Source organism: Gastrolobium bilobum, unplaced genomic scaffold (assembly GCF_033153095.1).
Source record: "Gastrolobium bilobum isolate Gb01-03AN ecotype WA unplaced genomic scaffold, APGP_CSIRO_Gbil_v1 utg23374, whole genome shotgun sequence".
Lineage (NCBI taxonomy): Eukaryota > Viridiplantae > Streptophyta > Magnoliopsida > Fabales > Fabaceae > Gastrolobium > Gastrolobium bilobum.
This window is the reverse complement of record NW_026897485.1, coordinates 114,567-131,180: the sequence shown is the minus strand read 5'-3', so window position 1 is coordinate 131,180 and position 16,614 is coordinate 114,567. Positions and strand designations below refer to the sequence as shown.

Here is a 16,614-nt window from a genome sequence, read left to right as displayed (position 1 = left end):
GTCATAATAGAGTTTGGTTTTGGATATTGATGTGCAAGCTATAAGAAGGATAAGAAATGGAAATTATTATATAGCCAGAGTTTTCTCGCCAGGATTTTTTCTGGAATGTGCCGATGTGGAATTTCGAATGAATGAGCCGTCCCTGCTACTTTAACTTATTCATGAATCTTTATAAATTCCAGTTAAATTCTATTAAATAGTTCTAGCTGACTAGCTGTGTAACGTTGCTCCAAAGAAATTTTAATAAGTTAAAAACGCAGGAATAAAGTGGTGGCAATTAAAGGGGAGAAAACTGTTGGTGTAAAGGAGAAAGAGAATATGGATCCCCTGCAATTTTGAAAGAACTACCAGGATTGCAGTTTCATAGACATGAAATAAGTTTCTATGACTTGAAAACTCCTACAATTGTAGTCATTGAGATCAAGAAAAGTTTAAATCAGCCACATTCCTATGACTTGTACATCAAAACAAACAATGAATAAAGAGACTGGTGTCAGTGTAAACAGTAATTATACCAGCTTGGGACATTGTTCTGTCAGAAGCTTGTTGTGAGTAACATTGTAAGGATGTGGCAATAAGAATGGCCTGTCATTGGATTTGATACTACTGCAGCTATCCTCTTTCTGCAAGTGGAAGCCAAAGTTATGAATCCCATTGTCTTCTAGTGGATCAAAAAAAAGTTGAGAATAAGTTACTTGTACATACCTGTAAGAGCTTCAAATCATCCTGGGAAGTAGTTGAAGTACTACAATCTTTGGCATTATGTTGGTCTTGTGTTACATCTTTCTCTTGTTTCAGCTTTTCTTCGAGATCTTTAAGTTTCTTCTGGCACTCTTCATTCTCTTCCTGAATGGCATCTTTCTCCCTTAGTAGCTCACCATTTGCTCTTGTCATTTGGGCAAGTTCATACTTTAGCAGAGCCTTATTTCGTGTTGAAGCTTCTTTTGTGGTTAGATTCCATTCCAGTCGCAAAATTTTTTCCTCAAGCTCAACTTTACTGTGCTTGCAGTCCTCCAATTCTGCTGTAACTTTCTCAATCGTTGAGATTCTTCGAATGTAAGATATTTTCTTAGCTTTCAGCTCTTCATACTCTAAGGATAGCATCTCATACGAAGCTTCCAGTCTTCTGTATTCATATTCTGCTTCATATAGTGATCTCTTAAGGACGAAGAGTTCATCTTGAAGCATTTCTGTTTTCTGAAGTTGAACTTCTAATTCAGAAATTTCTTCTGTTGCTTGTAGCCTCTCAAGTTCAGAGGCTTTCAGCTCCGCCTCAAGTCCTGTAACAATGTTCTTCAGTTTCTCTTCATTTGATTTGACGTTTTCCAACAAAACAACTACTTTTTCATGATTAACCATCAGAGTTTCTTGGTTTGCCCTGGTAGCAGCTAGCTCTTCTGTATAATTTTGCACCATTACTTCATATTCTGCTGCAATATTATCAAGTTTGGTTTCATGTAGCTGTACTTTCTCCTGTTCTTCTTGAAGAGCAGCTTCAAGCATAGCTTTATCAGCACATAAATCATAGACCTCGAGTACAATATTAGAAGCTATCCTCTTGTGTCTATCATAGATGCCAGACATCTGGTGTCTTAGGTATTCAACCTCGCTCAGCAAGTTACCTACTTCAGCTGTTTTCTCCAAATACATCTGTGTTAAATATCTTTCTTCCATATTATACCTTTCATCTTGCTTTTTGCTTTCCTGAAGAAGTGCATCTAGGTCTACATTTATGGTTTTTTCTTTCAAAGCAATTTCTTCCAGCATTGAAGTAAATTTGTATTCCAAGTCTTCAACTTGTTTCAACATACCAGAAAATGCAATTTGTGATTCCCCTAGTTTAGATTTCAATTTTGTACATTGGTTATGCAACTCCAAGTTTTGCATTCTTAACTCAACATTTGTTGTCTGAAGAGTTTCAGATTCTTTAATCAATTTTTCATTTGTACCTTGTAATTCTAAGTTGGCTACTTTCATAAAACTGCACTCCTCTTGAGCTTCTAACCATTTTTTCTGCATGCTCTCTTCCTTTCTTTTCATATCAGCTATTTGTGCCTCATTTTTAGTTTCCATTCTCCTGATCTCAGCCTGGAGATTTATGACAACAGTTTCAGAGTTCTCCAGCGTCAAATGAGTTGACTCCTTTTCTTCAATCAAATTTCTTATTTCAGCTTCCAAACAAACTATCTGTTCTGATAACGGCACATTTTCTGCTTCTAGTTCAAACAAAGCATTTTGTTCATCATCTGAACTTTCCAACTCAGATAAATTCTTTACATCATCCTTGTTGACTAGAGTCTCGGAATCCTTTGTCCAATCAGGAACTTGGGTTTCCAGTTCTAGCATGGAATACCTTGCACTGGAATTTTCCTTCCCTAGCAGATTATCAGATTTCAGCTTGTTGGTCTCTGCAGATTCAACCATTTGATTTTCAGTCAGCTGTATAAATTCGGATACCAGTTGTCCATGAATATTTCTCAATTCCTGACTAGAAATGCAGAATATATTTTCATTTAGACTGCAATCTCTTATTTCATTCTGCAACTCATTATCATCTCTGATTCTTTTCCTGACCAACTCATCATGAGAATTAATCTCATACTCAAAGGAAGTAGCCTTTGTTTCAAGCAACTTCTTTAACAGTATAATGGTACACAGGATTGCTTCTGTCAATTCCTTTAAATCTATTTTACCTGCATTTTTTGAAAGATCTGACGTACTGAAACTCTCATTTTTGGTGAGTGTCGTTTGACCAAGATGAGAATCTTGACCCTTCAGGTTTTCTACCGAAAGCTGAAGCTGCTTATGTAAGTCGAGGAATACTTCAGTGATGTTGATAGCAGTATCAGAGTGAAACAGCGGAAAGTTGGAAGAAAAGGAACCAGACATGATAAGATCCTTTCTGGAATCTCCATGCTCCACACCAAATTCAGCTTCAAGATCTTGCACCCTTTGTTTTAAAGCTAAGATTTCATTGCCAAAAGCATAAACACCATCAGATAACTTCTTTTCAAAGTTGGAAATTTGTTTCCTCCATTTTGCCTCATTTTGCTCCAAATTTTGAGCCATAAAACGTCTTTCAGTTTGCTTCTCTTGATCTTTCTCATCCATAGTTTTCTGCAGAAACTGGATAGTACTTTCCATGTTCTTTTGTTTCTCCTGCATAAGTTGGTGCTCAAGCTCCAAGTTCCAGAATTCCTGTAGTTCAATCCCCTCATGCAGGCATCTTATTGCATTTTCATTAGTACTAAGATCAACACCTGAATGACAAAACTCCTTTCTCATTTTCTCTGGTAAACTTTCTTTGCTCAAACTGAAGTCCTCTTCCTCACTGTCTTCAAGCCCATGGCTATTATTTTCGGCATCTTGAAACTGCAAACTAGTCATAGATAGATCAGCAATCTCCATTTTCTGCTTCTCTATTGTCTTTTCTAATTTCCGGAGATTGGAAACAAGATCAATGTTTGACTCCTGTGTTTTCTTAAGCTTCAATTCCAAGCCACTATTTAGTCCTTTCTGATATTTGATCTCATCTTTCAACTCCTTTATGATATTATCCATCTCTTCTATCTGAAACTCAAGATTTCTGCTGTTATTTTGTTTCACCATGGTGGTTAGTCGATGAATTTCTTCCTTGAATCCATCATTCTCTTCACGTGATGCTAATAACTCCATTTCAAGATCTTTTTTATTCTTTGACTTCTTCTTTAACTCCTTTCGCAGATTCTCCACATCAATCATCAGCTTTCTAGCATTTTCTTCCCACAACTTTCCTTCACCATGAAGTAACTCGATTGTAACTTGTGCTGCACCAAGGAGATCTTTAGATGAACTAACACTCCTTGTCAATGTTGAGTCACTGGCATGCGAAACTTTCTCAAAGTCTTCGATTTTATCTTGCAGCTGTGCCCCTAAACTTGATGTTACTCTAGTAGAGGATGAATATATTGATCTGGAGGTATCATAGAGATAGGGGCCATTTGTAGAGTAAGTTGAATCTTTTCTCAGATTCAGATTGTTCTTCAATCCACTGACATTACTTTGTTGGGGAAACTTTTCAATCCAAAAGGAAAAGGAACTCTCCAAAGAGTCAACGTCATGATCTGAAAATGTTGCCAGTGGACTTATTTTCTGTAACATCAGAAGGTGATTTTATTGTCTTGAAAGATAGCCAAATTTAACTTTTAACACTAGGGGAAATAAGAAAAAAAAGAAAATGATAAGTTGCTTAAACTATATGAGGTATATGCATGATTAGGACCATTAAAAAAATAAAAATTACAGTGGGATCAGGTGTATGTATAAAAGGCTAATTGCGCAAAAGTAGCAATACAATCTTCATACCTTATTGCTAGGTTCTCCTCGATAATATCTAGTTTCCAATCGGTCACAATGTGAAGATCTACTAGTCCTGCTGAATGTATTGTCTGATGCATCGGATATACAGTCTATGTTATCATAGCCAACACTCACTTCCTCCAAATATGAATTTGCATCCCTCCTGTAGTATACCTTTGGAATGAGTGCATGTTTCATTATCATAAGCATACATAAAGTTAAAACAGAAAAAAGTTATTCCATAAACAGCAAACCTAGTTTTTATTCTTGGTGCCAAGCACTGAATTTTAACCTGAAAAAAAAAGAAAAAGGATAGGCTTTTTAACAATTGTACAAAAACTTAGGTTCTACTTCGTACAGCTGAAAGCGGGACAGTGGAAAATTGTCCAGTTGAAAATTTGGAATGCTAATTCTCTCCACTTACTTAGTAAAGGAAATATTAGGGTGTGTTAGGTGGGGAAGGTGAAAATCCTTATTACTTGGTTGAAAAAGTGGATTACAAACATAAAACTTTTCTTACACCAAGCATTATAGAAAAGGTACATTTGGAAAAGTTTTGAAAAAAGAACATTAATATAATCTGATAAATTTTGACAAAAATCATTTATAAACTTTTATCAAATAGCTTAGGTTTTGGGAGAGTTTCCCTTCTTTTTTTGAATACAAGTGAGAATTGAACACATAATTAACCTAATACAACCTACCCAAACTCCTCATCACTAGACCAAACCTAGTGGCTTGGAGAGTTTCCCTTCGATACCAAGCAGAGTGTAAGACAATTTGCATTCGAAGTTTTAATTTAGTTCATTTTTCATTTTCCCAATTTCAGCTGAACCCCCGCAAGCCTTGATTGCAGGGAAATTGTAGGCTATAATTTATTATTAACTTCGAAATCTAAGTAATATATGGCATGATTTCAATATTACCAGTAGAATGGTATACCATGACTTTAATATAAACCTTATGCAAATTGAATCCATTTCATCAATGATTTGTTCATGAGTTGAACAAATTAAAAACACAATGATTTTACATTACTGAATCATCTAAACAAGCCTCTAAGCTTTTAACTTCTGTACATTCATATGTGAATTGAGACAACCCAACCTTGAATACCTTGCAAATGACTTTGATTCTTCGTCCTTTTTATTGAAGCATTTGCACATTAGATTCGATGTAGCGCAACTATGCTTACCCATTACTTATTCATATTAACTGCTCGCTGGTGTTTTTGCGTTACCACTTAATCCATCTAAGTTTGTTTCTAACATATTGTTTACTTCCATTCATTACACCTCCCTCCCTCTCTCTCTCTCTCTCTCTCTCTAACTTAAACCTTAAAAGCAAAATTTGTCTCTAACATGTTTAAGGAAATAATTGTTTAACACCTAAGAATTGCCTGGAAGAAAGAAAACCTATAGTCAAATGCAAATTAAATCGTTAGTTGACTATGGTTTGGGGATAGTGTTGTATTATTCTTATTTAATCTTCTAAATGTTTTATGTGTAAGTTGAACAGAAACAGAAGTCTTACTTGTAAGATTGTCCCATGGGAACAATGTTGTTTCAAAGGCAAGGATGCAGTAGAAGTTTCTGGCCTAATGTAACTTGCTAAATTAATGGTGGCCTCACCAAGGGTCCCAAACCTGGCTGATCCCTATAACAACAATGCCATTTGACACATTTCAGCATGAGTAAGTTAACATAGGGAATATTAAATAAACAAAAGAAAATCTGAAGTTTTGTGATACATAATCAAGCAAGAATTGGCCAGAAAATAATTAAGCAATAAAGGTAATGGACAGACCATGGAAATAACAAGCTTAAGGAGGAAGCCTTCATTTTCTTTTAGAGAATCATCAGAAATCCATATAGTACTGAACATAGAGTCTTCCCATTGACACTGTCCATTTTGTACTAATGCTTTGCCAGACTTGGCTATAGTTTTCCCCGTTTCCATAGAAATAATAGAGACAAAAAGCTTGTTCCACCCATTTTCTACCTGCATAATAACAATAATAATAAAAAAATGTGCAAAAATTTAATGCCAACCTCAACTAGTTTGCAATAAAGATGATGATGTAGTTATTCTAGTTTGTAGGTAGTGGAGAACTACCGTCAATGGGTTAAGCGACTTAACACTACATGTCAACCAAAAACCTTAAGATATTAGATTTATGAGTCTTTTCATTTCTATCGCTCTCGTTTAGTCCATTTCTAATTAACGTGGGGCTTCATTACTTGTACTTGAATTTGGAATTCCCAATATAGTTTTCACTATCCAACAATTCAAAACAGCCAAAAGGTAGACAGACCTTAGCAGTCAATCTCATCCCACAAGTAAATGATACAAATCAAGTTACCATATGATTTCTCTCAGTGTAAATGTAGATTTTTTTTTTTTTTTTTGGAAAACTGTTTTATATAGTGATCTCCTAATCAAGTTCTATCTGTCTTCATTTCATTTTTCAAATGGAGTTTCTAATCTGCTGGCAGATGGCCTTCCTGAAGAGTACATGAACTGTTTTAATGTATGCCATAAACCCACGAGGCAAAGATGAATTAATGAACATGAGTCGTTTAACAACTAGAAAAGACAAAAAAAAATAAGAGCATTTAGAGCAGTGAATGAAGTGTAGCTGGCAAGTCTCTCAATAGAGTGCTATTAGTCAAAGTGGTAGCGAGACTTCATATCAGTATTTCCTACACAAATACCTGCACATCCCTGAGCTTTGTTTAGGTTATTATTTCTTATAGTTTGCAATTCACTCATACACATAAGGAAAAAAGGAAGAAACCAACTCCCATATTACCAATGAAGAAAATGATAGTCAAGAACATTAAGAGGTACCCTTAATATTATCTTTTCAAATCATAAATATCAATTATAAAATTACAGTTCTGCCGGCCTTCTGATTTTATGAGGACAAATGTCATTGTTCATCTTAACTTGTCCCCACCCCAAGATCAAAGGTGAAAAATAAATCCAAAAATGGCCATTTGACTCTATAAAAGGAAGCTAGTCCAAAATTATCTGTCAAAAATTCACCCTGGTAAAATCTGAATTTGAAGTCAGCACTCTTAATTACAAAAACAATTTTTCATTGTGAAGTGGCAAAAATGACCTACTCAATACTATACCAATAGCCAATTTATGACTTAATGAAAACTTCTTTGACATTAAGCTTGTAAAATGGAGAAACAGTTTCTAGAACTTGGTACATTTATTTAGCAAATAAAAGAACCAGCATAATAACAAACTAAAGAAAAAAACCAGAGTGCATAATCATCTCACCCAAGAAAAAGATACTTTCAACAGTTACTAGTATGTATATTTAGATCATGGAATGGAAATGATGATGCCAAAAGAACTTGAAATTAAATAATTGTAAAGATGAAGGTCATTAAGAGAGAGAGAGAGAGAGAGATAAGAGTAGGAGATAAACCTCAAAAGCCTGAAAGTCATAGAACTTGAAATCCATTCTCTCCTGAAATCTATCTCTGCAATGCCTATTCAAATGGCATGTTTCCCTCTTTCCTTTTCTATCCTTGAATTGTTTCTCATTATCGTAATAGACTTCATCACTGTCACGTTGAATCATACCATTTGCTTAGAAATAATGAAAAGTACCGTACGTGCTTGAATTGTTAGTTAATGTTGCTCGGTGTTTAATGAGTTCTTCCATATATTTAGTTCTTTTGTTTTAGAAATGATTTCATGAAGAATGATCTAAGAAAATGAACAAATATTATCGTTATCTTATTTTGTAATAAAATATTTGCAAATGTTCGTGTTAGAGTTATTATGGTACATATAAAAGGGTTAACTGTTTCTCCTGGTGTTGTTGGAGAAACAATTAACCTTCTTGCATATACATAGAACTTTGCATCAGCTTTTTATTTTTTTATTTTTTTTATTTTAAATGGTGAATCCCACTTATTTATGTCTCAGCAAGAAGCCATGCTTCTCTCTTTAAAAAAAAGAGAGAGACAATATCATTTAAAAAAAGAGTGATAATATTATCAAAAAAAGTTGTAGTGTAATATAAAGCTTTTATATGTGGTCATGAATTCTCATTCTTTTTAACTTATTATGATTTCTATGCATCAATTTACAATCTTTGTGGATGTGGGTGTGTATTGTATTTTAGAAATAAGAAAAGAGAATTTTACCTTGACATGGCCATTCCAATTCTATATGCACTGCAGAAAGAAAAGTGTATATGGTTTCCACACTGATCAGTGCAATGTGAATGATGTTGATACCCCAAGAGATATGTAACATATGAAAAGAAACACAATAAGTACTATATATATGGTGCTATGCTAACCAACCCCTGTTTCTTTCATTTTTTTCTCTCTCTCAAAAACCCCTTTTATTTCTATTAGACCGCAAGAACTTGAGAAGGTACTTTTGGAAGTCATTAATTGAATAATGAACTCAAGATGGGGAGTACCTTTAATTTTTTATGCTCATGCGGTCCAATTATATAAGTTTCGGTCAATTACGTAAGTTTCTTCCTTTTCTGCTTTTCATTCCTTTGAAGGATCTAGGGAATAGACTAAAAAAAATTGAATAGTTGCCGAGCATATATGTTGTACTCTGAATTGTGTCTTAAACCTCATTTGTAAGTTGTAACTATCACATATACTATAAACTGAGTATAAGTTATTAGGTAAAGTGTATATAATTTTAAAGGATGTAAAGTTGTGTTATTTTAAGAGAGAGAAAGAGATAGATAAATGAGGAGAGAGAGTTGACAAAAAAAACAAAGGTGTGGGTCCTACTTTTTTGTGAGAGTAAAATGATATAAATTATGTCATTTAAAATGATAAACATTTTTTCCTGAGTTTATTTTAAAAATTAAAAAGAAAATATTGGTGGTAATAAATTAAGCATTGAGTTGCTTTGAAATAGCTACCCCTTACAATGTGATAGATATATTAAAAAAAATTACCGTATTGAATTATGTTAAACAGTGTTTATAGTATTTCACTATTTTGAGATTTTTGATAAAATAATTAAATTTTATAATAGAATAACTACACTTTTGTGTAATTACTCTGTTGTAAGGTGTAGTTATCTAAAGGATAATTTTTTTTGGTAACTAAAGGACATTTTTAAAAATAAATAAATAAACGTTACACCTAATTAAACAAAACAAAATAGTACCGAAAATGACACAATAACTTGTACTCCCAATTATATGTAAGAGGAGGTCTGAATAAAAAATCTTGTACACCTGGATTCCGTGTCTGAAATTTAAGATGGCAAATTGAGGAATAAATTACAATTTATTTAATCATGAAAGAATAAGATACAATCTCCCTTCGTGTGTTCTTTTTTTTTTTTTTTTTTTAACAAAAATAAGAAATCTTCTATATAATTCAATCTCCTATCGCTTCATAAAGGGAAATATTGAAGGTATTCACAGCAATCTTGTTTGATAGTTGACCTTGACGTTGTTGAAGGTTTGATTTGACTCTCTTCTTCCCTTGAATTCGATGAATGATTTTCTTGACGATCTTGCTTAATTAACCAGAAATCTAAAAACCACAACCTTAAAAATGAATCTCTTCATAAAAAAATTTCGACAAAGTTTTTCCTAAAATTAGAGACTCGACATAATTTTAAAACAGATGTCACATCAACTTAGACATCCATTTAGGGCACAAAAAACATAAGGCAAAGCAATAGGGTTTAACTTCTTTAATTTCAATACAATGTTTTTTAAAAGGAAAAAAAAGTATCTAATGTTACTTTAGATAACTTTGTCTAATGTTCATCGAAACGACGTCGTTTTGGAGTTGAAAAATTAAAAAATTAGAATGATAAAAACTATTATAACCCTGAAATAAATTAAAATTACTAAAACACCTTAATTTTCGTCCCAAAACGACGTTGTTTCGATGAACATTAGATAAAGTTATCTAAAGTAACTTTAGAAAAAACAAACTCTTTTTAAAATCATGAGAATTAATTCATGAAAACAATTAGATATAAGTAACATCAATTATTAATGTATAAGAATTTTTATTCATATATCCGTATAAGTTGATTCCTTGTATACATATATATTAATATTATGTGTGTGTAAATTTCAGTATATATTATTTCATTTAATTAAATATAATATAAAATAGTTTTACTGAGAATAGAAATAATATTTAATATTATATGACATAGTTATTTTTATAAAAAAAATTAATTTTATAAAGATTTTTTTTTTTGTAAGCAATTTTATAAAGATTTATACTTTACTTATTCACCTCTTCATCATTATAATATTATTCATATTCATAGAATAAAATTTTAATTTGAATTATTAAAATATTTATGATATTAACAATATATCTATAAAAATTAATATATTTATATTACAAATAGCTTTCTGTGTATTTCAATTGAAACACGATTCATGTATCAAAATAAAAATAAAAATTCAACCACGATTCAAACATTATAGCATGGATTAATCCTTTCATCATTTCAATGATGTTTCCAATTCAAACTCCTGGTGTAGAGGGAAATTAAAGTCAACCAAAACAAAAATATTCAAAAACACAGGCCTTGTTTGATTTCTGTTTTTGAAAATGATTTTTGTTTTCCAAAACAACTTTCTGATTTCACAAACTAAACACAAAAATAAATTGTTTGCATACCTATTTTTTATTTGATTGTTTTAAAAACTTGGTCTTCATAATTTATTTTTAGAATAAAAAGATTAAAAACACATTTTGACTATTCGTGGTTAAAAAAATTTCGGTTAAGAAAAAAGATACAAAGTCATGCAAAATAATTTCTACCATACTTAAGCAACTAATAAATTTATTTAATTGATAATTTTATTTTCAAGGTATTTGAATTTATTTATGAAAAAACATATTTGTGAAGTATTTTGGTAGAAATAATTTCATTCTATTTAAATGAGCTAATTAAATTTTTTTAAAACACATAACTTGTTTTGGACTTATTATGTAGACTATAAATCGGAAATCGGATAAAATAGTCTTTACAAAAGTTAAAAATAACTTAAGATCGTTTATCCAAGAAATAATTTACTTAGTTTAAATTAACAACATTTATAACAGGAACTTATTTAACAAGTTTTAGTGAATAATAAAAATAAATGTTTAACTTAATCGTGGCAATAGATCCTAAGTTGAAGATGACCCCTCTCTCATTGCATTCTTAATTGCAGCTGCCAATTCATCGTAGGCTACTTCCCAAGAATTCCTCAATTCCTCACTCCATTTGTCGCCCACCGCTTCCTTTATTGTTTTCAGCAGTGCTTCTTTAACCACCTACAAATCATTATCTTATGGTTATAGCTCTGATAATTTTTCAAAATAATGAAATTTTAAAATGAAACTTTCAAAATAATAATGTTATTTCTATTCTTATTTTTTGTAAATGAATCTTAATTTGAAAAATATTTAATTAATAGAATAATTGAGAAACAAGAAAAAATAATTCATCACTAAATATTAAATTAGAGTCCACTTTCATGAAAGTAGTTAAACCTCTTAGTGTACTTTTCCTTAAAGAATGAAAATGTCATTATTAATTTCTATCATTTAAAAGTTTAAACTCGAATTATTTTGAATTAATATTATATATATTATTAAGTATTTTCCTTAATTTTTTATTTACAATTTATTTTTAATTTTTGTTGAATTTTAAAATACATATAAAATATATAAAGGGGTAAACATTTCTACAGCCACTTTAGATAAGGTTATTTACAGCTACCATTTTTAACTATGTTCTCCCGGGAGAACATAGTTAAAATATTAAAGTTACTTTTTTTTTTCTCTACTCAGTTACTTTTCAGAACTTGTTTGCTGACGTAGAGTAAAAAAGCAACTTTAATGTTATAACTATGTTATCCCGAAAGAACATAGTTAGTTGTAGATAACCTTATCTAAAGTGGCTGTAAAAATATATTTTCCATATATATAATACTCATTAGTAGGTGAGCACTGTAATAGATAATAAAGAATATTAATAGTCCCTTCCTTAAATAACTTATAATAATTTACCTTAGTTATTTCTTTCCTTTTTTATTTCAAATTTTAAACGAAAAATGGAAGAAAGGTGGTTATTTATTGCATTTCTGAATCTCATTGCCTGCACGGACACGGGACACGACACGACACGCTGACACGTTAATTCTAAAAATTGTCATATTTCGACACGTTGAGACACTTTCATATTTAATACATATAAAAATTCATAATAAGTCATATAACCAATCAAATATTTAAATTTCATAACATAAATATAAATAATTTTTCGTATTTTGTTAATTTTTTATATCAAATTTCATAACAGAAAAAAATTAATTTATAAATTATTTCTTTTACATTTAGTTAACAAAATAAAATTAAGATTTTTTTTTTAAAAAAAAAAGTGTCTGAGCGTGTCCAAGCGTTGACTGCGTGTCGAAAAAAGTTGACTGCGTATCGGAAAAATGTGTCGGAACATGTCGAAGAGTTGACCGCATGTCCCCATATGTTGACCGCGTGTGGAACGCGTGTCCGAGCGTGTCAGAGTGTGTCCGTGTCGGACACGTGTCTGAAGGGGTGTGCATGGAGCGGTTCGGTTCGGTTATTGTCAAAAACCAAACCAAACCAGTTTTAAACGGTTTGGATTTTAAACCGAATCACTTTTTTTTAAAAAAAAAAAAACCGGTTTTTAATTTGTCCAAATCGGTTTAAAACCGATTTTAAGACCGGTTTGTGGTTTATAACCGGTTTTAAATCAAAACCGGTTATGAACCATAAACCAGTTATCAAGTTCAAAACCGATCTTTTAACAAATTGAAAATCGATTTTTGATGGATTGTGCTATTTTTATAAGTAGTCGTTTGTTTCTCCTAGTTATAGTAGTTGACCAACTATTTCTTGCAAGAATCTTCATTGTTTTGGAACTCTCAGGACGAAATGATTCTTATAGAAATTGTTCACGTTTTACGGAAAACTTTTCAATCAAAATTTTCTGCAAAAAATTTTGATGCAAAATATTTCCATCAAAATTTGACGGAAAATTTTTTGTCGAATTTTTTTACGGAATATAAATTTTGTCAAAACACTTCCCTAAAAATATTTCATAAAAAAACATATTCATCGAAATTTTTGACGAAAAAATATTTCTATCAAAATTTTCCTTGAAACACATTTCCTTCGGAAACTTTTGACGGAAAAAAATTTCATCAAAATTCTTTACAGAATTCAAATTTCGTCGAAAATTTTCGACGGAAACATTTTCGTTAAACTTTTTGACAAAAAAAATTTCGTCAAAATTTTCAATGGAATACATTTCTATGAAAAAATTTTATGACGAACAATATTTTGATAAAAATTTTTGACCAAAATATTTTTCGTCAAAAAATTTTCGTCAAATTTTTTTACGTATTGTAAATGTTTTTTGTTGAAAATTTTGCTGGAAATATTTTTTGTCGAAAATTTGGACGGAAATATTTTCCGTAAAATAATTTGACGAAATTATTTTCTGTCATTTTTTTTTATGAAAATGTGTTTCGTCAAATTTTTTTACAGAATTATTTTTCGTTGAAAAGTTTGACAGAATTGTTTCTGTCGAAAGTTTCGACGGAATTTAGATTCTATCAAGAACTTTGACTGAAATATTTAATCCCTCCAAAATTTATGTCAGTGATTATCTTGTTCCGTCTCTAGTTTTGACAAAAAATGCAGTTTCATATGAAATCGATTTTTGAAAATAACCGATTTTTAAAATGTGGAGCAGTTTGGTTATGGATCGGTTTGGTTCGTTTAGACATTTTGCACATCCCATCCGACACGCAAAATTTTCAATTTGGAGCGTGTCCGTGCTATCCAGGCCCCATATATGTAAAATTTAATAAGTTTGCAAAATTTATTTGTAATTATCATACCTCGAAATGAGAATCAATGACTCCTTTGTTGATGTGGATACAACTCAAATACTTTAACGTGGTATCTGCCACTATAGCTCTTTTTTCTCGAAGTCGAATGGCTGTTTCACATGTCTACAATTCTTAAAATATCATATGACATGGTAGTCATGACAAAGAAAAATAAAAAATAAAAATCAGAAAATGCTAATAGCTAGGATACAATACAATGGCGACATGACAAAAACAGGATCTAAAAGCCTAATATGATATTCTGATATGTTAAAAAAATTAAATACAAAATTAATATAAAACACGAATTCGAAGTACCGATATTTAAATGGTAAGCATTATTTTATACTCATTCTTAAAACAAATCTTAAGCACTTGTACTTGTAACTGGTCTTTACTTGAATATTCTTTTGAGATCACATATTCATAGAAGTACAAGAGTTTCAAATTAAGAAAAATATAAATTATAAATTATCAAATATTCATTGGTATTATAAGAATATTGGATGCATGTACATATGTAACACTACGTTCGTTGTAGAAAATAAAAATAAAAAGTAAAGAAATTAATTTTTTTTTTTTTTGGATACAGAAATTAAATTAAATTTATAATCATATAAAATATCTATAATTTTATGTTGGATCGTATTTACCATCTCGAAAACCTTTACAGCATGGAACTGGAGCTTAGTGTTATTCTGGGGTATTTCATCATAATCCCTTAGAAATGAGAACATGTCTTTTGTGGCTGGTGAAATCTCCAATATCCTATTCTCAGTTAAACAAAAGACCAAAGAGAATTAGGCTCACACCATCTCTTTTCAAAACACAACAAACAATAAAAAAATGAAAAGTTAAAGTGAAAGACATTGAGAGGGAAAACTTACAAGGTAAAGAAACGAATGCTATAGTGAGTAATGTTTTGTACCAATTCTTCGTATGAGCTCTTCACTAAACCCTCTTGTCTCTCAGTGAAAACACCCATATCCCTTTTTTTCCTTTCTATTATTTGTATTCTCCAATCCAACAATTTTGAACCCCAGAATTTTGTTTACATAGGAATTGAAGCCTAGAAGATCAGCTTAAGCTAATTTCCGTTATTGTTATTGAAACGTATCTCTTTGCTTGTGGTGGGTGACAGTTGGCATGATTAAGAGATAATAATTTTTTCAAAGAATTAATAATTCGAAATATTTTTAAAACTTTAAATGGTAAAATAATTTGTCTTTTCAGTTTTCCATGTAATTAACATAATTATTAATCTAAAATCTTAGATGATGCTCTCTTCACATTTTTTTTCTTTTTGTAATTAATTTTGTTAAGACTCTTTTGAAAAAAGGAAAAAAATCTAAAGTTTTAGAAAATATAACAGTTTTTTAGAAAGAAAATAAAATGAAATATTGAAGAGATTACGTGCGGAGGCATCTCACTAAATAAATTTGGACAACGACACAACAAAATATGGGCATTAACAGGGGAGGATTTTTTATGTAATTTTTTTTATCAATTATATATATTAATAAATGTTGATTTATGTTAAACAATGCACGAAGGGTAATCACCAAAAAATAAAAAAGTGAATATTATTAAAAATACAGAATATAATATATTGAGAATTCAAAAAGCATTTATTTTATCTTTTCAAGTAATTAAAACAAATTAACTATAAATTTTAAATGTTCCATAACAGATGCTTTTAAACATTTGTTGACGATATTCATGTTATAATTTTTATGTTAAGTAATATATAATTTTAGTCTTATATATTTAATATTTCATATGTTGGGATTTAATAGTAAGGATTTTGCTATCAAATATCTTAACAAATATTTTGAGAGCACTTGTTAGCAAAATCTTTAAAATAACACTGTGTTACTTATAGTTTACTTAATGTACGTAACTTTGTCCACCAAAAAATAAAGGGATTTATTTTTCTTATTTTGCATAAGATAATAAGAGCAATGCTCCTACACTCACAAAAGGAAGAGAGAGGAGAGAGAATAAGAAAAAGAGAAAAAAATTTAAAGTGGATTCCATGTAAAAATTTATTTGTGTAAGAGGATTGTTTTATATTATGTAACGTAAGAAAAACAATCCCAAAAAATAAATGTACGTAACTTCTATATAATAAGTTTAAACAAAAATCTCTTGGAGACAGTAAAGGTTGTTTGGCGTGGTGAATGCAAAACGATGGCGATATTTGTGTGTGTTAGGCCATTAAACTTGGATTGGCTTCTCATGCTTCCAAAATTTTCAATGCTTGAGATTTGGATCAGTACCTTACGGTGCCGCGTAAAGTCATGGTATCAGAGTTCGGTTCCTCTATTATTGTTGAGATATATAGTCCCACATTGGTTGTACGTGCAACT

At 30.8% G+C, this 16,614-nt stretch overlaps 2 protein-coding genes across 2 annotated transcripts; both read right to left on the bottom strand.

Annotated features, from left to right (window-relative positions):
• Window positions 1–202: 202 nt before the first annotated feature.
• On the bottom strand, window positions 203–8,524 carry LOC133307309 (uncharacterized). The gene is made up of 13 exons (XM_061507799.1): window positions 8,511–8,524; window positions 7,784–7,922; window positions 6,145–6,339; window positions 5,872–5,994; window positions 4,593–4,630; window positions 4,345–4,501; window positions 3,098–4,131; window positions 2,950–3,031; window positions 2,422–2,631; window positions 706–2,298; window positions 516–623; window positions 349–399; window positions 203–214 (listed from the first exon to the last, which is right to left on the bottom strand). Exons 1-13 carry the CDS (start codon window positions 8,522–8,524, stop codon window positions 203–205), a joined length of 3,756 nt encoding a protein of 1,251 aa, XP_061363783.1.
• Window positions 8,525–11,495: 2,971 nt separating this feature from the next.
• On the bottom strand, window positions 11,496–15,230 carry LOC133307308 (non-symbiotic hemoglobin 2-like). Its single transcript, XM_061507797.1, has 4 exons — window positions 15,133–15,230; window positions 14,899–15,013; window positions 14,255–14,368; window positions 11,496–11,642 (listed from the first exon to the last, which is right to left on the bottom strand). The coding sequence occupies exons 1-4, from the start codon at window positions 15,228–15,230 to the stop codon at window positions 11,496–11,498; spliced, it is 474 nt and encodes a 157-aa protein (XP_061363781.1).
• Between the last annotated feature and the right edge of the window lie 1,384 nt (window positions 15,231–16,614).